The 20,289-nt window shown below is 43.4% G+C and overlaps 1 protein-coding gene across 4 annotated transcripts in view; it reads right to left on the bottom strand.

The window, feature by feature from the left end:
- Nucleotides 1-761: 761 nt before the first annotated feature.
- Nucleotides 762-20,289, bottom strand: part of LOC139403152 (radixin) — a 63,321-nt gene continuing 43,793 nt past the window's right edge. For 3 of the 4 annotated variants that reach the window (XM_071146874.1, XM_071146866.1, XM_071146858.1), the window contains 11 exons: nt 15,672-15,890; nt 14,072-14,223; nt 13,573-13,656; nt 13,327-13,473; nt 12,954-13,050; nt 11,671-11,834; nt 11,078-11,208; nt 6,913-7,073; nt 5,419-5,511; nt 3,361-3,570; nt 1,539-3,062 (listed from right to left, as the gene is read on the bottom strand). In XM_071146874.1, coding sequence (XP_071002975.1) covers nt 2,898-3,062; nt 3,361-3,570; nt 5,419-5,511; nt 6,913-7,073; nt 11,078-11,208; nt 11,671-11,834; nt 12,954-13,050; nt 13,327-13,473; nt 13,573-13,656; nt 14,072-14,223; nt 15,672-15,890 — 1,623 coding nt within the window. In that variant the 3' untranslated portion in view covers nt 1,539-2,897. Of the gene's footprint in view, nt 3,063-3,360; nt 3,571-5,418; nt 5,512-6,912; nt 7,074-11,077; nt 11,209-11,670; nt 11,835-12,953; nt 13,051-13,326; nt 13,474-13,572; nt 13,657-14,071; nt 14,224-15,671; nt 15,891-20,289 lie in introns of all 4 variants that reach the window. The other variant, XM_071146881.1, reaches the window with a different exon arrangement.

The following is a 20,289-nucleotide window of genomic DNA, read 5'->3' as shown; positions in this document are numbered from 1 at the left end:
ACATGACAACAGCCAAAAGTGCATTTTTTTAGCTGAGCAACGTGTAGCACCTTTCTAGGGCACTATGTGCCAGTGTGCTTCTGTGTGTGGCAGAGTATTAAATGCCTCTACATGGCATTGTGCTTCTTTTAACCACATCTGATGATAGTCTGAACCATGTTCAGTTAAAAAATGTAATATTTTTCCATGTTCAGATTTTTTAAAGAGATGTTTTTGGAATTCTGTGTGATGTTTTTAATTTTTTATCAGCATAAAGATATTTGAGGGGAATTCTTTGGGTGATTTTCCTCAGTGTCACTGGATATGGCCTGTGCTGTACTCTACTGTTAATCTCTGCTATAATGAAACACCTTTTGATGAGGTGACTTGTTCGGTTTGTTCGGTTTGCAGACAGTGTATGTATACTGTATGTCAGTGGAGGCTGTTGAGGGAAGGATGGCTGGATTGAGTAAATGGAATGGCATCAAACATGGAAATCATGTGTTTGATACCATTCCACTTAATCTGCTCCAGCCATTACCACGAGGCCATCCTCCCCAATTTAGGTGCCACCAACCTCCTGTGGTATATGTGCTGTTTTTTGTATACAGTACTTGGTTGAATTTCTTCCACCAATTTGTTTTATCATTTTGGAATTTGGTTAATTTTATTTTATTTCATCTGACTGGTTAGAATATTATTCTATTTGACTTTGTTTCATTGTGTCCGTCTGTATCCAAGGCCTACAATTCAGGTTTAAAAAACAGTTTGTCAGACACTTCTCCAAATACCATGTATCATTTATTTAAATATTCATCCCTGTTGTGCTTTAAATCCAACATAATTTGTGCTACAATAAAACTGTTAAATCTAATAAATGCCTAAGTGCAAAAAATAAGATTGGGATGCAGTATTCCGTCAGGGATAGTGTTAGCCTATGTTATATATGTATTATGATGATCCCCTCTTCACAGGTCAACATGGGTCATTTCAAGCCAAAATGTAATGGAGGAAAATGGAGAACTGTGACCTGATGTGATGTTGATGTTCTTGCCTTAGTGACTGTACAGTATGTGAATGGGGGGGGGGGCAACGCATGTTAAAACAATGAGCTTTAAGTACCGTAACCCCAGAGCACGTGACTCTTTATAATACTCTGGCATGTGTAGCAGTCTTACTTGCTGATTCAGGGAACTGAGGCCAAATGGAAAATGTTGACTCCTTATGAGTTATGAATAATAAAGCAATAAAGCCTTACTCAAGGTGGTGACGATTAGTCTTTTTCAGGGGGAAAGGAATGGGTTTGCTGCCAAAATTATTCTCAGGTTAATTTAGATACAGTAGGATGCTAGTGAGGCATGTGTGTATCATGTGATAATGAAATTTCAACACTCGGGGGGCATATGTCAGACATGTACTGTAGCCTACACTGAATGGGATGACAGGTTAACGACACTTAATAAGAAGTCTGTCATTTCAACATCATGATAATAATGCTAGACTTTCCTCCACTTTTGCATGTCAATTCAAATAGGCCTACCTGAAATATTCTTCACAACTTTTATATCTATTTTTTTTATTATTGTCATACTGAACAGAATGTCTGAAGGTGATGCGTACATAAATAAACCCCGACATCTGAAATTAAATTTAAAATCAAAACAGTTACATTTACTGTGGTGATAAAGTTGAATGAATAACCTGGAGTGTTGTCATCCACAACACTACACATGTACTTTGGAAGGGTTACCACCACGTTAGAGTTATGGGTTTCACTTATATGATTTCACATCTAGAAGAGATCGGTACATATAGTACATACAGTACTTTGGTTGACATTTAAGGATAACACAGTTGACATTACTATTTTACCTAGTCTTAGATTTCCCAGACTGGAACATTGGTTACATTGTGGGAGGCAACCCGTCGGTCTAGACTAGAGACTGTTTTACCAGTTGTAGGAGGAGCTAGACAGATCATTTGTTACATAACCTTAGTGTCAAAACCATGATTTAGACCACTAAAATGTCTCAGGTGGTTTTATGGTTATTTTCCCTTCACTCATTCTTAAAATGCCTGGAAGGTGATTCATCTGGAATGTTCAAAATAAACAGTTCCTCATACCAGTCCGTTCATATAATATTGAACTGCTGCCTCCCTCCCATTCGACCCTCATCCAACCTGGGATAAATACTTTAACTGACTGGAAGTAAGAAATATACATGGATTCTTTATTGTGGACCAAAATATATGTTAACAAAACCGTCAATGGACGGTGAATAACACAAACGTATAGGTTTGAAGGGACAAATAAAAAGCTTTGTTCAAATTCTGGAGGAATTAAACCACTGGTTCAACATCAGCTGACCCATGACTAGAGCACAGCTAACTCACCACAGTTAAATATGAAACCAAAACTGAAGTAATGTAAATGAAATGAGACGAATAAGGCAGTTTAAGAAAACCATTTAAATACTTGATCACAAACAAAAAAGGTAAGGTACGATATTTAAAGCTTTACATACATGCTTGTCAACAACATCAAAAAGCTACAAATGGCAATTCTCTCAATTCTCTCTACATTATTTTTAAAAAATCCATTCTTACATCAGACATGCAAGGGTTAAATTATCCTTTGCTCAAGGAGAAGTTCATTTCGGCAGGATATGTTGCTTGTCATTCCAGATTGGATGATTCCAGATGTGGTTGGGTGGAGCTCTAAGCATGGAGCGGTTTGATTGGCCAACCGCTAGTGGGCAGAGCTTTGGCAAGGAGTAGTGGGTGGGACATTGAATCCACACACCTCTGGCCTTTTTGCAAGTACGGATTTGGGGGAACGGGGTGGGAACGAGCAGGGTCGGCTATCAGAGAAAGTGAGCTGTTGTCATGGCAACGCGGGGGTGGGAGGGCGCTGACTCTTACATGGACTCGAACTCGTCAATGCGCTGCTTGGTGTTGCCCTGTCGGATCTGGCGCAGGGTTTTGTACTTGTCCCTCCCAGCCTTCACATTCTCCGCATGTAGCATGTCATTCTGGGTCTTCTTGGTGTCGTCCCTCGCCTGAGCCAACTCCGAACTCAGAGCCTGACAAAGAGGGAGAGGGGAAAGCAAAACACTTCATTTTGACAGTTGCAGACAGATGGTGTATTGTTCAACATATTATCAGCAAACTGTTGATCTACTGACCCAAACACTAGCCCTAGGCCTAAACATAACCCTACATTTTTTTTGCAGTTGATAGCTACAAGCATTTCGCTACACTGACAATAACATCTGCTAAATATGCATGTGACCAATAAAACAGTATTTGATTTTTATCTTGTTGAGCCTGTATGGGGTCTATCCATCCTAATGATGTGAGGCCACGTCTTCCTGAGCCTACCTGCAGCTGTTTCTTGACGCGTTCGTTCTTCTGGGCCTCTGTGACACGTTCCTCCTCGCTGCGGTGGCTGGTGACCCCGTCACTGTGCAGCTCGGTACTGCCCTCTGCGTTCGTCTCATCTTGCTCATCGTGCTCCGGCGCCGGGGGTGATGACATCACAGACTTCAGCTCCTCTTTAGTCTTTTCCAGGTCTTCCTGGGCTGAGATGGCCTGGCGGGAGGGTTAATGTGGGAATAACTGTTTGTCACTTGGTGTTCAATAAACTACTAATCTATTGTATCATATATAACAATCATACAGTACTGACACATTTCAATATTCTATTTGGAACAGGAAACACAAAAACATTATTGCTCACACACACACACACACACACACACACACACACACACACACATTTCAAGACAACTTTGTCAAAAGACAGGGACACCTGTATTTAAAGTGCTTGCCGGTGTGGGACCTGAGTAGACCAGAGACTTTCCAAAAACATTAAAACACTCACGCAGACACACACATACGAAACTAGGGGTTAACATGCAAATAAGGGACACAATAACATCTTAAAAACATCTTGTACTGGCTCAAGCACACAATTTTAAACTCAGATCTTACTCATACATATACTGAACAAAAATACAAAAACGCAACATGCTACAATTTCAAAGATTTTACTGAGTTACAGTTCATATAAGGAAATCAGTCAATTGAAATCAATTCACTATGGATTTCACATGACTGGGAATACAGATATGCATCTGTTGGTCACAGATACCTTAAAAAAAAGGTAGGGGCGTGGTTCAGAAAACCAGTCAGTATCTGGTGTGAACCCTATTTGCCTCATGCAGCGTGACTCCTCTCCTTTACATAGAGTTGATCAGGCTGTTGATTGTGGCCTGTGGAATGTTGTCCCAGTCCTCTTCAATGGCTGTGCTAAATTGTTGGATATTGGGGGGGGAACTAGAGCATACTGACGTACATGTAGATCCAGAGCATGTTCAATGGGTGACATTCCTGGTGAGTATGCAGTTCATGGAAGAACTGGGACATGTTTCGCTTCAAGGAATAGTTTACAGATCCTTGCGACATGGGGCCATGCTGAAACATGAGGTGATGGCAGCGTACGACAATGGGCCTCAGGATCTCATCACGGTATCTCTATGCATTCAAATTGCTATCAATAAAATGCAATCGTGTTTCTTATCCATAGCTTATGCCTGCCCATACCATAACGCCACCTCTACCATGGGGCACTCTGTTCACCCACACAATGCCATACACGTGGTGTGCGGTTGCGAGGCCGGTTGGACGCATGGCCAAATTCTCTAAAATGATGTTGAAGCCAGCTTATGGTAGAGAAATTAACATTAAATTCTCTGGCAACAGTTTTGGTGGACATTCCTGCGGTCAGCATGCCAATTGCGTGCTCCCGCAAAATTTGAGACATCTGTGGCATTGTGTTATGTGACAAAACTGCACCTATTAGAGTGTCCTTTTATTGTCCCCAGCACAAGGTGCACCTGTGTAAAGATCATGCTGTTTAATCAGCTTCTTGATATGCCACACCTGTCAGGTGGATGGATTATCTTGGCAAAAGGCAAAATGCTCACTAACAGGGATATAAATACATTTGTGCACACAATTTGAGAGAAATAAGCTTTTTGTGCGTATGGAACATTTCTGGGATATTTTAATTCAGCTCAAGGAACATGGGACCAACACTGTACATGTTGCCTTTAAATTTTTGTTCAGTGTACATTAGATCTTATGAATGCTGTTAAATTATTTGGTTTGAGGGCATACAGCCCCACACATTTGGATACAGACACTATTATTTATGTGTCAGTCCCAGGGGGCAGAGCAGTGGAGGCTGCTGGGGACGGCTCATAATAATGGCTGGAACTGAGTGTTCTAGCTGGAATGGAGTGAATGGAATGGTATCAAACACATGAAAACCATATGTTTATGTTTGATACCATTCTATTAACTCTACTCCAGGCATTATTATGATCCATCCTTCCCTCAGTAGCTGCCACTGGATCAGAGAGAGGTAGCCGTTACTTTGTGTTGCCATTCAGTTGCCTCCTCTTCCTTCTTCCTCTTGGCCTCTTCAAGCAGAGCGATTTTGGCAGTGAATTCTCCTAGCTCAGCGGCCTGCGAGAGACAAGCACAAAGCACTCTTCTGTCAGACATACACACCAACACACTGGCCACCAGACTGCAAGAGCTGACCATGGCGCCCATGAGGTTTAATGGGCCAACCAGTATGAAAATCTAATTGACACATGGTTTCATGGTGAGTACTGTTAACCATGTAATACCACCCATTAAATATTCTTTGAAATACCAAAGAGAGAGTGGGGGGGTGGTGAGAGCAGAGAACTTCCCCTGGGGCACGCTGTCTGCACATTAACACCTCAATCACAGATATCTGTCAGCACCCAGAGATTATATTTAGTTATCAATGCAAAACAGGCAGGTAGCCTGGCGGGTAGGAGCGTTGGGCCAGTAACTGAAAGGTTGCTGGATCAAATCCCCAAGCAAGGCAGTTAACCCACTGTTCCCTGGGCACTGATGACGTGGATGTTGATTAAGGCAGCCTCCAGCACCGCTCTGATTTTGATGGGTTGGGTAAAATGCGGAAGACACATTACAGTTGAATGCATTCAGTTGTACAACTGACTAGGTATCTCCTTTTCCCTTAAAGGTTACTGCCTCAGGGCCTTCCAGCACTGTATAAATGTTATTTCCCTACACCCAATGACAAGGTGTCTAGTCTCTTTGGCTTATTGTCTCCCTCTCTCCGTATCACTCGTAACTCTACCAACTTGGCAGTACTTTTTTGGGATGTTATTTCACACCTTATTACTGTAGCTCAGAACGCATCATTTGCATTATTACATACAGCCGGAAATAACTTTTGGATATTAGAGCGGTGGTAACTCACCAGCATTTTGTTACAAGCATTTTGCTACACCCGCAATAACATCTGCTAAATATGTATATGTGACCAATCAAATTTGATGTGGAAACAGCTACATGAGCAATAAGCCTACTGTCAGTCATTTGGAGCTGCAAGCCATTAGTAGAGCTATGGGATTCCAGGTTAAATACCATGAGGAATAACCAAATCACCTTTGGAATGCATGTCGTAAAAGCATCCATACATTTTCTGTAAGCAAGGGAGGTGTTTACAAGAGGTCAGTCAGTGTCACTCATTTACATAGAACCAAAGGTATTGACGTGATAATAACTTTGCAGGTACAGTGCAGATATGTTGTAGGTTAGAGTGTTTACAAAGGTTTTAGTGTGTTGGACAATCCAGAAGAGACCAATGGCTTAGAGAATTGCTGTATACCTGTCTACAGTAGGTATACGTACATTGTACATCCTTCCTTCAGGTAATCAATCAATAGGAAGTCGAGTAGGGTGTCTATTATATTGCATTCATGAATCATTTAATATAAAATCAGTGATTTCTTCAAGGAAGGAAGGAAAGAAGGATGCACTGAAAGTATGTTAACGGGACCCTGATCGAAAATTGTGAAGTGTTACCAGTTGTTCCTGGTTCTTCATCTGGTCAGCGGACTGTTTAGCCAGCGCTGCCTTGGCCTCCTCCGCTGCCTGTCTCTCTCCCTCCAACCTTTCCGCCTCCTCCTTCGCCTTCTTCCTCTCCTGGTCCAACTCCAGGGCCCTGCGTGTCTGCTCCTCCAGCTCTGTATGAGTGTACACACACACACAATGTACTGTATAACAAATATAATCAGATCTTAGCGAGAGTCGCACCTGTAGCGTTTGCTTCCAACTCACACTCTCAAATACATAGATCCCCTGAACGCAGCTCACTCTCCAGATCCCAATCACTTGAATTCTGATCACACACTTGTATGTCATCATCACACACTATTTGGTCCAGTTCTTTGCACCCCATCATTGTGAGGTATTGTTTGTTTTGTGACACACTTCTATTCGGAGCTCTGTTTTTCCCATAATTGAAACCTCCTGTGTATGATAGTTTTCCTGCCTCACTAATGACGCCTTTTGCCTATTCCCTGCCTGTACTTTAGCCTATCAGATTTCCTGTTATCTACCTATTGTCTGATCTCCCGGATGACGTTACTAGTCTTTTCCCTGCTTGTACTGTTGCCTTTTTGGACCCCTGTGTATGACCTTCTGCCTGCCTCTGGACCCAGCTACCTGCCTCCTCCTGTGTATGACCTTCTGCCTGCCTCTGGACCCAGCTACCTGCCTCCTCCTGTGTATGACCTTCTGCCTGCCCCTGGACCCAGCTACCTGCCTCCTCCTGTGGTCCTTTACAAATAAACACCTGCTGCACCCTGCTCTTGAAACCAGCTCTCTGTCTCCCATCGTGTTCATTACAGCACCCATCTTTCCTGACACACATTCACCTCATGAAACACAAGAGGAGGACTTGAATAATCTCCCAATAATCTGGAACACAAATGTTTATATAGGGAGATACCTCTGAGAAAGGCCCAACCTATATTTGATGAGAGCATTTCTAGAGGCAACATTCTGTAGAAATCAATCATTCTGATTGGAATGGCCCTTTCAGGATCAAATCATTTTTTTATATCAGCCAAGCAAACTCCTGTATTTTACCAACAGAATGGCTCTGCAGTGATTCGTTAGATCTGCTGGGGATTTCAGGGCTGTAGCTAACTCGCTCCCTCCAGCCGTTCACTATGTAAATACCCCCCAGGTGTGTTCTGTCCTTTTCGGTTATGACAGCCATGGTGCTAGGGCCAACACTATAGAGAATGAATGTTCATGTTCCCCTCCCTGTAACATGATAAAACAGCTAGCAGTCCTCCTATGGTCTCTAAATGATAGCCCATTCCTCACTCCTCCTAACAAGAGCTAGTATGCAAATCCCAGTGTTGCGTACTATAGTTGTGAACTTGTCTGAACACCAGCTGTGAACTACAGCGGGTGTAAGTGTTACTCCAGGGTGTTGGTTGCATGGTAACCTATGACATGTAAAATAAGTGAGATGATCAGTCCCATTTACATTGTTCCTCTGAAGTTGTATCCGTTGTTGGTGTGTGTGTAATGCATGTGCATGTAATTTGTGTGCATGCATGTAATGTAAGTGTGTGTGCACGTGTGTAATGCATGCATGGGTGTAATGTACATGCGCGTGTTGAGATGTACAGTTGAAGTCGGAAGTTTACATACACTTAGGTTGGAGTCATTAAAACTTCTTAGGGATCAAATCCCGTCAACGGGATCGATTTGACAACATCCGGTGAAATGGCAGAGCGCCAAATTCAAATTAATTTATTAGAAATATTTAACTTTCATACAATCACAAGTGCAATACACCAAATTAAAGCTTTACTTCTTGACAATCCAGCCCCCGTGTCAGATTTCAAAAAGGCTTTACGGCGAAAGCAAAACATGCTATTATCTGAGGACATCAAACAAACACAGACAATAATATTTAATCCAGCCAGACGCGACACAAAACTCAGAAATAACGATATAATTAATGCCTTACCTATGAAGAGCTTCTTCTGTTGGCACTCCAATATGTCCCATAAACATAAAAAATTGTAATTTTGTTCGTTTATATCGATTATATCATTATATCTCCAAAATGTCCATTTATTTGGCGCGTTTGATACAGAAAAACATTGGTTCCAAATCGCTCAACATGACTTCAAAATATCTAATAAGTTACCTGTATTCTTTGTTCAAACAACTTTCCTAATACAACTTTAGGTCGTTTTTAACGTAAATATTCAATACAATTTAAGACGGGATAAACTGCGTTCAATAGCGGATAAAAACAAAGTGGAGTGAGCTTCAGGTCATGCGCCCCAACCACAACAGTACACTAGACTCGACCCTCGTTCTGAAAAGCCCTACTTCTTCATTACACAAAGGAAAAACATCAACCAATTTCTAAAGACTGTTGAGATCCAGTGGAAGCGATAGGAACTGCAAGCAAGTGCCTTAGAAATCTAGATCCACATAGAAAAAACATTGAAAACACTGTCACCTCAACAACAAAAATTCCTAGATGGTTTGTCCTCGGGGTTTCGCCTGCCAAATAAGTTATGTTATACTCACAGACATCATTCAAACAGTTTTAGAAACGTCAGAGTATTTTCTATCCAAATCTACTAATAATATGCATATCCTAACTTCTGGGCCTGAGTAGCAGGCAGTTTACTTTGGGCACGCTTTTCATCTGGACGTGAAAATACCGCCCCCTAGCCTAGAGAGGTTAAAACAAAAGTTTCAACCACTCCACAAAACTCCTCAAAAGTTTACATACACTAAGTTGACTGTGCCTTTAAACAGCTTGGGAAATTCCAGAGAGGGATGGCATGGCTTTAGAAGCTTCTGATAGGCTTATTGACATCTGAGTCAATTGGAGGTGTACCTGTGGATGTATTTCAAGGCCTACCTTCAAATTCAGCGCCTCTTTGCTTGACATCATGGGAAAATCAAAAGAAATCAGCCAAGACCTCAGGAAAAACAATTGTAGACCTCCACAAGTCTGGTTCATCCTTGGGAGCAATTTCCAAACACCTGAAGGTATCACGTTCATCTGTACAAACAATAGTACGCAAGTATTAACACCATGGGACCACACAGCTGTCATACCGCTCAGGAAGGAAACGCATTCTGTCTCCTAGAGATGAACGTACTTGTGCAAATCAAAGTGCAAATCAATCCCAGAACAACAGCAAAGGACCTTGTGAAGATGCTGGAGGAAATAGGCACAAAAGTATCTATATCCACAGTAAAACAAGTCCTATATCGACATAACCTGAAAGGCCACTCAGCAAGGAAGAAGCCACTGCTCCAAAACCAAAACCCAGACTACGGTTTGCAACTGCACATGAGGACAAAGATCGTACTTTTTGGAGAAATGTCCTCTGGTCTGATGAAACAAAAATAGAACTGTTTGGCCATAATGACCATCGTTATGTTTGGAGGAAAACGGGGGAGGCTTGCAAGCCAAAGAACACCATCCCAACCGTGAAGCACAGGGTTGGCAGCATCATGTTGTGGGGGTGCTTTGCTGCAGGAGGGATTGGTGCACGTCACAAAATAGATGGCATCATGAGGGAAGAAAATGATGTGGATATATTGAAACAACATCTCAAGACATCAGTCAGGAAGTTAAAGCTTGGTCGCAAATTGGTCTTCCAAATGGACAATGACCCCAAGCATACTTCCAAAGTTGTGGCAAAATGGCTTAAGGACAACAAAGTCAAGGTATTGGAGTGGCTATCACAAAGCCCTGACCTCAATCCTATAGAAAATTTGTGGGCAGAACTGAAAAAGTGTGTGCGAGCAAGGAGGCCTACAAACCTGACTCAGTTACACCAGCTTTGTCAGGTGAAATGGACCAAAATTCTCCCAACTTATTGTGGGAAGCTTGTGGAAGGCTACCCGAAACGTTTCACCCAAGTTAAACAATTTAAAGGCATTGCTACCAAATACTAATTGAGTGTATGTAAACTTCCGATCCACTGGGAATATGATGAAAGAAATAAAAGCTGAAATAAATAATTCTCTCTACTATTATTCTGACATTTCACATTCTTAAAATAAAGTGGTGATCCTAACTGACCAAATACAGGGAATTTTTACTAGGATTAAATGTCAGGAATTGTGAAAAACTGAGTTTAAATGTAGTTGGCTAAGGTGTATGTAAACTTCCAACTTCAACTGTAGATACCTTTCTGGGCCTTTAGCGTCTGTTCCTCAATCTGTCTGAGCCTCTCGACAAGCTCGTCCTTCTCCTTCTCTATCTTCGCCCTCTCCTTCTCTGCATGCTCTCGTTTTCTCTTCTCGTTCTCTAGCTGGGCTCTGTAAAACAAAAGAGGCATAGTTCAGTTGATGAAAATGCCTGGGCTAATAATATATTCAAATTAAATGTAATTAATTGTTGAATATCTTACTCATATCATTCAATATTTTGTTGTATAAAATATGATCACAACACTGGTGCAACTTTCTGCAACTTCAAGATGCTTTACAAAAAGGTAAAACACAAACATGCACATAAGAGCAATACAGAGATAGCCAGTCCATAGCTGTCTCTAAATAGCCTCATTAGACACACAAGAGCAGTGTTAGGATGGTGAATCGGCCTAATATTTCAATTATATTTCTGTAATTCCCAATATCCGCTCTTCTCACCTCCTTTGAGGAATCAAGGGAATACAGAGATCCACCCTTTATATAGCTCTGGTACAGAGATATTTTATACAATGCTGCCCCCTTCTGGTCAGAATCACAACTACATGTTTGCATGTGTTCTTTCTGTACCTTTCCATCTGTTTGTGGTGTTTCTCCTCCCTGGCCTGGGCCTTCATTTGCTGAACCTCAATGGTGTCAGGCTTCCTCCTCCTCATGTACAGTTCGTGGTTCCCCATGCACAGCGCCAGGATACGCTTGTTGATCCGCAACCGCGGGGCATAGAACACAAAATCCTATAGAGAGACGAGTGGAGAGGAGAGGAAAAGGGGAGAGGAGGGAGAGGCAGGGAGGAAAGAGGAGAGATGAGGGAGAGGCAGAGAGGAGGAAGAGGCACAGAGGAGAGGAGGGAGAGGCAGGGAGGAGAGAGGAGGAGAGGAGAGGAAAAGAGGAGGGGAGAGGAAAAGAGGAGGGGAGAGGAAAAGAGGAGGGGAGAGGAAAAGAGGAGGGGGGAGAGGAGGAGGGAGCCAGAGCAGGGAGGGGAGAGGCGGAGGAAGGGGAGAGGAGGAGTGAGGGGGGGGGGGAGGAGGGAGAGGAAGGCAGGGAGGAGAGAGGAAGGGAGGAGAGAGGAAAGGAGTGGAGGGAAGAGGAGGGAGGGAAGAAAAGGAAAAGAGAAAGGGGTTGACTCATTTTTCAGGTAATTTTACATTTAAGGAATTTAGCACTCATTTGACTAATTTACAGATTAGTGCAATGTCTTTATTATATTATCAATGTTTATTGTACATTGTGTTGTATTGTTTCCTCCCTCCTTCCCCAACCTTCCCAGTAGACTGACCAACCCTAAACCTACCTTCCCAGTAGACTGACCAACCCTAAACCTACCTTCCCAGTAGACTGACCAACCCTAAACCTTCCCCAACCTTATCAGTAGACTGACCAACCCTAAACCTAACCCTACCTTCCCAGTAGACTGACCAACCCTAAACCTACCTTCCCAGTAGACTGACCAACCCTAAACCTACCTTCCCAGTAGACTGACCAACCCTAAACCTATCCCTACCTTCCCAGTAGACTGACCAAACCTAAACCTACCTTCCCAGTAGACTGACCAACCCTAAACCTAACCCTACCTTCCCAGTAGAATGACCAACCCTAAACCTTCCCCAACCTTCCCAGTAGACTGACCAACCCTAAACCTAACCCTACCTTCCCGGTAGACTGAACAACCCTAAACCTTAACTTCCCAGTAGACTGACCAACCCTAAACCTAACCCTACCTTCCCAGTAGACTGACTAACCCTAAACCTAACCCTACCTTCCTGGTAGTCTGACTAAGCCTAAACCTAACTCTACCTTCATGGTAGACTGACTAAGCCTAAACCTAACCCTACCTTCCTGGTAGACTGACTTACTGGAGCTTTCTTGTCGATGGGTTTAATGACAAACTTCTTGTCGCTGAAGGAGATGTTCCTGATCTCGCTCCAGGGGAAGCCAATCTTTGGTGTCAACCTGGGGAGAAGGGAAGGAAAAATACAGACTGTCTCAACACTATGCTAGTACAGTACTATGCCATGTGAAGGTAACTACCTACCCATATCAGTGTAGTATTAAATTAAGCTAGAGGCACCATCCATGCCCAGCAGATGGCGATAGTGTCATGGAGTATATCTGACAAGGCCATGCTCAGGTATGCTCTCTTACATTCCACCTTAGTGGATGAATGGCATATTCCACCTTCCACTCTAAAATAACAACAACAAAAAACTGTATTTCAGTATTGCATACTTGTCCTCGTGTTCGTAGATATTGAGTCCCAGTGCATCCACACCCAGCCACAACTCTGTTCCTTTCTTGTTCTTGATCTCAAAGTAGTTGACGCCATACATCTCCAGGTCCTGGGCTATCTTCAGATACTCCATCACTGAGTCCTCTCTGTGGACACAAACACACATTACAACTTGTGTAGAGAAGCAAGTTTGACACTAACAGACTCATAAAGAAACACATTTAGACCGTTATACAAAGCCCTACCTGAGCATGCCTCTGTGTTCCTCATGCCAGGTCTGTATTCTGTCCTCCCACTGCTCCTTAGTCAACTTGTGCTGCTCCAAGACTCTGCAGGACACACAAAAACATACAAAGGGTTATTCAACCAGGGTTATTCAAAAAGGGCCACACTAGAGGCCTAGCATCAAAAGACAGAACAGATTTATAGTGAGGGAGGGGCAAGCCACTCTACTGAAGAACAACTCCTTTACAAAAGCACACAATCCCTCCCTCCAGCACACACTAACGGGGGAGTATGGAGAGAATTCATTAAGTAGAAGGACATTCCAGCCTCCTCAACCATTGTAGGAGCAATTTCAATAGAGATTCTCCTAGTTACTATGACAGAAAGACTCTTCCCCTGGTATTCTTTGAGTGGGACAGAGAGGGGCAGAGAAAGTGAAGGTGGAAATGTGGAGGTCTCTTCTGTACAGAGAGGGTTAGTGAGGAGACAGAGAGAGGTGCGTGTGGGGTACGGACGGACCTCTGTGGCAGCAGGCGGTCGGAGGTGAGGTAGCCAGGCCTGTGGAGGTCTCTGTTGTAGTCTGCGTACTTGGCCTGGACAGAGTAGGAGGCCAGCAGCACGGCTGTCTCTGGAGGACAGTAGTTCTCATCATTCAGGATGGCCTCCTTTACCTGGCATGGGCAGGGAACACACACACACACACACACACTTGTTTAAGTACTTTGTTTGGATTTGCAATGTACATTGTGAGTATGAAGGACACCAATAAATACTGAACAAAAATAAACGTAACATGCAACAATTTCAAAGATTTTACAGTGACAGTTCATATAAGGAAATCAGTCAATTGAAATAATTTCATTCGGCCCTAATCTATGGATTTTACATGACGGGGAATACAGATATGCATCTGTTGGTCACAGATACCTTTAAAAAAAAGGTAGGAGCATGGATCAGAAAACCAGTCAGTATCTGGTATGACCACCATTTGCCTCATGCAGCGTGGCACATCTCCTTCGCATAAAGTTGATCAGGCTGTTGATTGTGGCCTGTGGAATGTTGTCCCAGTCCTCTTTAATGGCTGTGCAAAGTTGCTGGATATTGCCGGGATCTGGAACTCACTGTCGTACAAGTCGATCCAGAGGATCCCAAACATGTTCAATGTCTGGTGATGGAAGAACTGGGGCATTTTCAGCTTCCAGGAATTGTGACATGGGATGGTGCATTATCATGCTGAAACATGAGGTGATGGTGGCGGATGAATGGAATGACAATGGGCCTCAGGATCTCATCACGGTATCTCTGTGCATTCAAATTGCAATTAATAAAATGCAATCGTGTTCGTTGTCTGTAGCTAATGCCTGCCCATACTATAACCCCACCGCCACCATGGGGCACTATGTTCACAACGTTGACATCAGCAAACCACTCGCACACACGCTGTCTGCCATCTGCCCGGTACAGTGAAACCGGAATTCATCCGTGAAGAGCACACTTCTCCAGCATGCCAGTGGCCATCGAAGTTCAGCATTTGCCCAATGAAGTTGGTTACGACGCCGGACTGTGGTCAGGTAAAGACCCTGGTTAGGACGATGAGCACGCAAATGAGCTTCCCTAAGACGGTTACTGACAGTTTGTGCAGAAACTTTTCAGATGAGCAAACCCGCAGCTGCCCGGATGGCTGGTCTCAGAGGATCCCGCAGGTGAAGACTCCAGATGTGGACGTCCTGGGTTGGCGTGGTTACGTGGTCGGTTGGACGTACTGCCAAATTCTCTAAAACAACATTGGAGGCGGCTTATGGTTGATAAATTAACATTAAATTATCTGGCAACCGCTCTGGTGGACAATCCTGCAGTCAGCATGTCAATTGCACGCTCCCTCAAAACTTGAGACATCTGTGGCATTGTGTTGTGTGACAAAACTGCACATTTTAGAGTGGCCTTTTATTGTTCTCTGCACAAGCTGCAAATAATCATGCTGTTTAATCAGCTTCTTGATATGCCACACCTGTCAAGTGGATGGGTTCTTGGCAAAGGAGAAAAGCTCACTTACTTACGAAACATGTGACCAACAATTTACATGTTGCGTTTATATTTTTGTTCAGTATAAGTGTGTTACCTGCAGGAAGAAGAGTCTCTGTGTGATCTCCTGGATGAGTTCCTCAGACACGTCCTCCGGGAAGAACTTGGCTCTGAACTTAAACTGCAGAGGGTTCTCCTTCTTCACATCCTGCTGCGTCACCTTCTTGTTGAGTTTGAGCCACGTGCTGTAGCCTTTACTGTCTGTGTACTGCAGGCCAAAGAACCACACTTCCCGGAGGCCCACTGTCTTCACCACCTGAAAACACAATATGCGTCAATGATTAGCAGGTTAGGCCTCACGTAGCACTGAGAACCCAGATTCACCCTAGCCCAAAGCCTGCTCACCATTGAGGCTCAAGTGTGTGAGCCACCTCACTATTTCACCCATAAGTGGGAGAACATCACTTTTTTACAACACTCCTCTTTTCTCCATTCACACGACATCTCTTTCTCTCTCTCAGAAAGGCCCCAGAGGGTGTGTTCTCTCAGGTGCCGGCTCAACCATCAGGCCTGATGTGATTTACAGTCAATAGAGCACCGCTGACCAGGGACATCATTCACTAACAACACATCATTAACTCTCCTCTCAATCTTACTCGGTCCATTTCTCACTCCCTCGGTGGCCCCATTCTCTCAAACACACACGTGTATTGAACGAAGCCTGTTTGTGTTTTATTATTATTTCATTATCATCGGTCACACACACACACACACACACACACACACACACCCGTTCAAAATGTTGGGGTCAGTTAGAAATGTAAATCAAATTGATCAGAAATAGTGTAGATATTGTTAATGTTGTTATTTACTATTGTAGCTGGAAACGGCTGATTTTGAATGGAATATCTACATAGGCGTACAGAGGCCCATTATCAGCAACCATCACTCCTGTGTTCCAATGGCACGTTGTGTTAGCTATTCCAAGTTTATCATTTTAAAAGGCTAATTGATCATTATAAAACCCTTTTGCAATTATATTAGCACAGCTGAAAATTGTTGTTCTGATTAAATAAGCAATAAAACTGGCCTTCTTTAGACAAGTTGAGTATCTGGAGTATCAGCATTTGTGGGTTTGACTACAGGCTCTTCTGAAACTCATCAGTCTATTCTTGTTCTGGGGTTGAAGGCTATTCCATGTGAGAAATTGCCAAGAAACTGAAGATCTCGTACAACACTGTGATACTCCCTTCACAAAACAGCGCAAACTGGACCTAACCAGAATAGAAAGAGGAGTGAGAGGCCCCGGTGCACAACTGAGCAAGAGGACAAGTACATTAGAGTGTCTAGTTTGAGAAACAGACGCCTCACAAGTCCTCAACTGGCAGCTACATTAAATAGTACACTCAAAACACCAGTCTCAACGTCAACAAAGAAGACTCTGGGATGCTGGCCTTCTAGGCAGAGTTGCAAAGAAAAAGCCATCTCTCAGATTGGCCAATAAAAAGAAAAGATTAAGATGGGCAAAAGAACACAGACATTGGACAGAGGAAGATTGGAAAAAGGTGCTATGGACAGACAAATCTAAGTTTGAGGTGAAAAGTGAAAAGATGCTGGAGGAGTGCTTGACGCCATCTGTCAAGCATGGTGGAGGCATTGTGATGGTCTGGGGGTGCTTTGGTGGTGGTAAAGTGGGAGATTTGTACAGGGTAAAGAGATCTTGAAGAAGGAAGGCTATCACTCCCTTTTGCAACGCTTAATTGGAGCCAATTTCCTCCAAACTATGCAAGAACTATTTAGGGAAGAAGCAATCAGCTGGTATTCTGTCTATAATGGAGTGGCCAGCACAGTCACCGGATCTCAACCCTATTGAGCTGTTGTTGGAGAAGCTTGACCGTATGGTACATAAGAAGTGCCCATCAAGCCAATCCAACTTGTGGGAGGTGCTTCAGGAAGCATGGGGTGAAATCTCGTCAGAATACCACAACAAATTGACGACTAGAATGCCAGGATTCTAGTTGGAGGATTCTTTGAGGATGATTCTTTGACGAAAGCAAAGTTTGAAGAAGACAATTGTTATTTAAATTAAAAATCCTTATTTATAAACCATGTTAATGTCTTTACTATATTTCCTATTAATTTTGCAACTAATTTAATGTATGTTTTCATGGAATACAAGAACATTTCTAAGTGACCCCAAACTTTTGAACAGTAGTGCATATGTGTGCATTATGATTCATCTCAAAACAGGCCTCCTAGATCACAGAAAGGGAGGGGTAACTCCTGAGGTATGTTAGTACTAATTTTGACATGCATAACACCATAGAGCCTCTTTTTTCATTTCACCTTTATTTAACCAGGTAGGCTAGTTGAGAACAACTTCTGTGAAATGGCCAAGATAAAGCACAGCAGTTCAACACATACAACAACACAGAGTTACACATGGAATAAACAAACATAGTCAATAATACAGTAGAAAAAGTCTATACACAGTGTGTGCAAATGAGGTAAGGTAAGGGAGGTAAGGCAATATATAGGCCAATAGTGGTGAAGTAATTAAAATATAGCAATTAAACACTGGAGTGATAGATATGCACAAGATTAATGTGCAAGTAGAGATACTGGGGTGCAAAGGTGCAAAATAAATCAATTAATGCAGTATGGGGATGAGGTAGTTGGATGGGCTATTTACAGATGGGCTATGGACAGATGCAGTGATCTGTGAGCTGCTCTGACAGCTGGTGCTTAAAGCTAGGGAGGGAGTAAGAGTCTCCAGCTTCAGTGATTTTTGCAGTTCATTCCAGTCATTGGCAGCAGAGAACTGGAAGGAAAGGCGGCCAAAGTAAGAATTGGCTTTGGGGTGACCTGTGAAATATACCTGCTAGGGTTTGTGCTACGGGTGGGTGCTGCTATGGTGACCAGTGAGCTGAGATAAGGCGGGGCTTTACCTAGCAAAGACTTGTAAATGACTGACCTAGAGCCAGTGGGTTTGCGAAGAATATGAAGCGAGGGCTAACCAACGAGAGCGTACAGGTCGCAGTGGTGGGTAGTATATGGGGCTTTGGTGACAAAACAGATGGCACCATGATAGACTGCATCCAATTTGTTGAGTGTTGGAGGCTAGTTTGTATATTACATCACCGAAGTCGTTGATCGGTAGGATAGTCAGTTTTACGAGGGTATGTTTGGCAGCATGAGTGAAGGAGGCTTTGTTGCGAAATAGGAATCCGATTCTAGGTTTAATTTTGGACTGGAGATGCTTAATCTGAGTCTGGAAGGAGAGTTTACAGTCTAACCAGACACCTAGGTATTTGTAGTTGTCCACATATTAGTCAGAATCGTCCAGAGTAGAGATGATGGATGGGCGATCAGGTGCGAGCATCAATCTGTTGAAGAGCATGCATTTAGTTTTACTTGCATTTAAGAGCAGTTGAAGGCCACGGAGGAAGAGTTGTATGGCGTTGAAGCTCGTCTGGAGGTTAGTTAACACAGTGTCCAAAGAAGGGCCAGAAGTATACAGAATGGTGTCGTCTGCGTAGAGGTAAATCAGAGAATCCCCAGCAGCAAGAGCAACATCATTGATGTATTCAGAGAGGAGAGTCGGCCCGAGAATTGAACCCTGTGGCACCCTCATAGAGACTGTCAGAGGTCCGGACAACAGGCCCTCCGATTTGACACACTGAACTCTATCAGAGAAGTAGTTGGTGAACCAGGCGAGGCAGTCATTTGAGAAACCAAAGCTGTTGAGTCTGCCGATAAGAATGTGGTAATTGACAGAATCAAAAGCCTTGGCCAGGTCGATGAATACGGCTGCACAGTATTGTCTCTTGGTTATGATATCATTTAGGACCTTGAGCGTGGCTGAGGTGCACCCACGACCAGTTCTGAAACCAGATTGCATAGCGGAGAAGGTACAGTGGGATTTGAAATGGTCGGTAATCTGTTTGTTAACTTGGTTTTTAAAGACCTTAGAAAGGCAGGGTAGGATAGATATGTCTGTAGCAGTTTGGGTCTAGACTGTCTCCCCCTTTGAAGAGGGGGATGACCGCGGCAGCTTTCCAATCTTTGGGAATCTCAGACAATACGAAAGATAAGTTGAACAGGCTAGTAATAGGGGTTGCAACAATTTTGGCAGATCATTTTAGAAAGAGAGGGTCCAGATTGTCTAGCCCGGCTGATTTGTAGGGGTCCAGATTTTGCAGCTCTTTCAGCACATCAGCTATCTGGATTTGGGTGAAGGAGAAATGGGGAGGCGTGGGCGAGTTGCTGTGGGGGTTGCAGGGCTGTTGACCGTGGTAGGGGTAGCCAGGTGGAAAGCATGGCCAGCCATAGAAAAATGTTAATTGAGAATTTCAATAATCGTGGATTTATTGGTGGTGACAGTGTTTCCTAGCCTCAGTGCAGTGGGCAGCTGGGAGGAGGTGCTCTTATTCTCCATGGACTTCATAGCGTCCCAGAACTTTTTTGAGTTTGTGCTACAAGGCCTACTCGCTGAAGTGTTTTAGGGAGAGTTTGACATTGATGAGGGGTGGTCGAACCCATTACAGGTGCAGGCAATGAGCCAGTGATCGCTGAAATCTTGGTTGAAGACAGCAGAGGTTTATTTGGAGGGCAAGTTGGTTAGGATGATGTCTAGGAGGGTGCCCGTGTTTACGGATTTGGGGTTGTACCTGGTAGGTTCATTGATAATTTGTGTGAGATTAAGGGGAATCAAG

The sequence above is a fragment of the Oncorhynchus clarkii genome, chromosome 3 (genome assembly GCF_045791955.1).
Source record: "Oncorhynchus clarkii lewisi isolate Uvic-CL-2024 chromosome 3, UVic_Ocla_1.0, whole genome shotgun sequence".
NCBI lineage: Eukaryota > Metazoa > Chordata > Actinopteri > Salmoniformes > Salmonidae > Oncorhynchus > Oncorhynchus clarkii.
The sequence above is the reverse complement of the archived record's forward strand: the minus strand, read 5'-3'. Positions and strand labels throughout refer to the sequence as shown.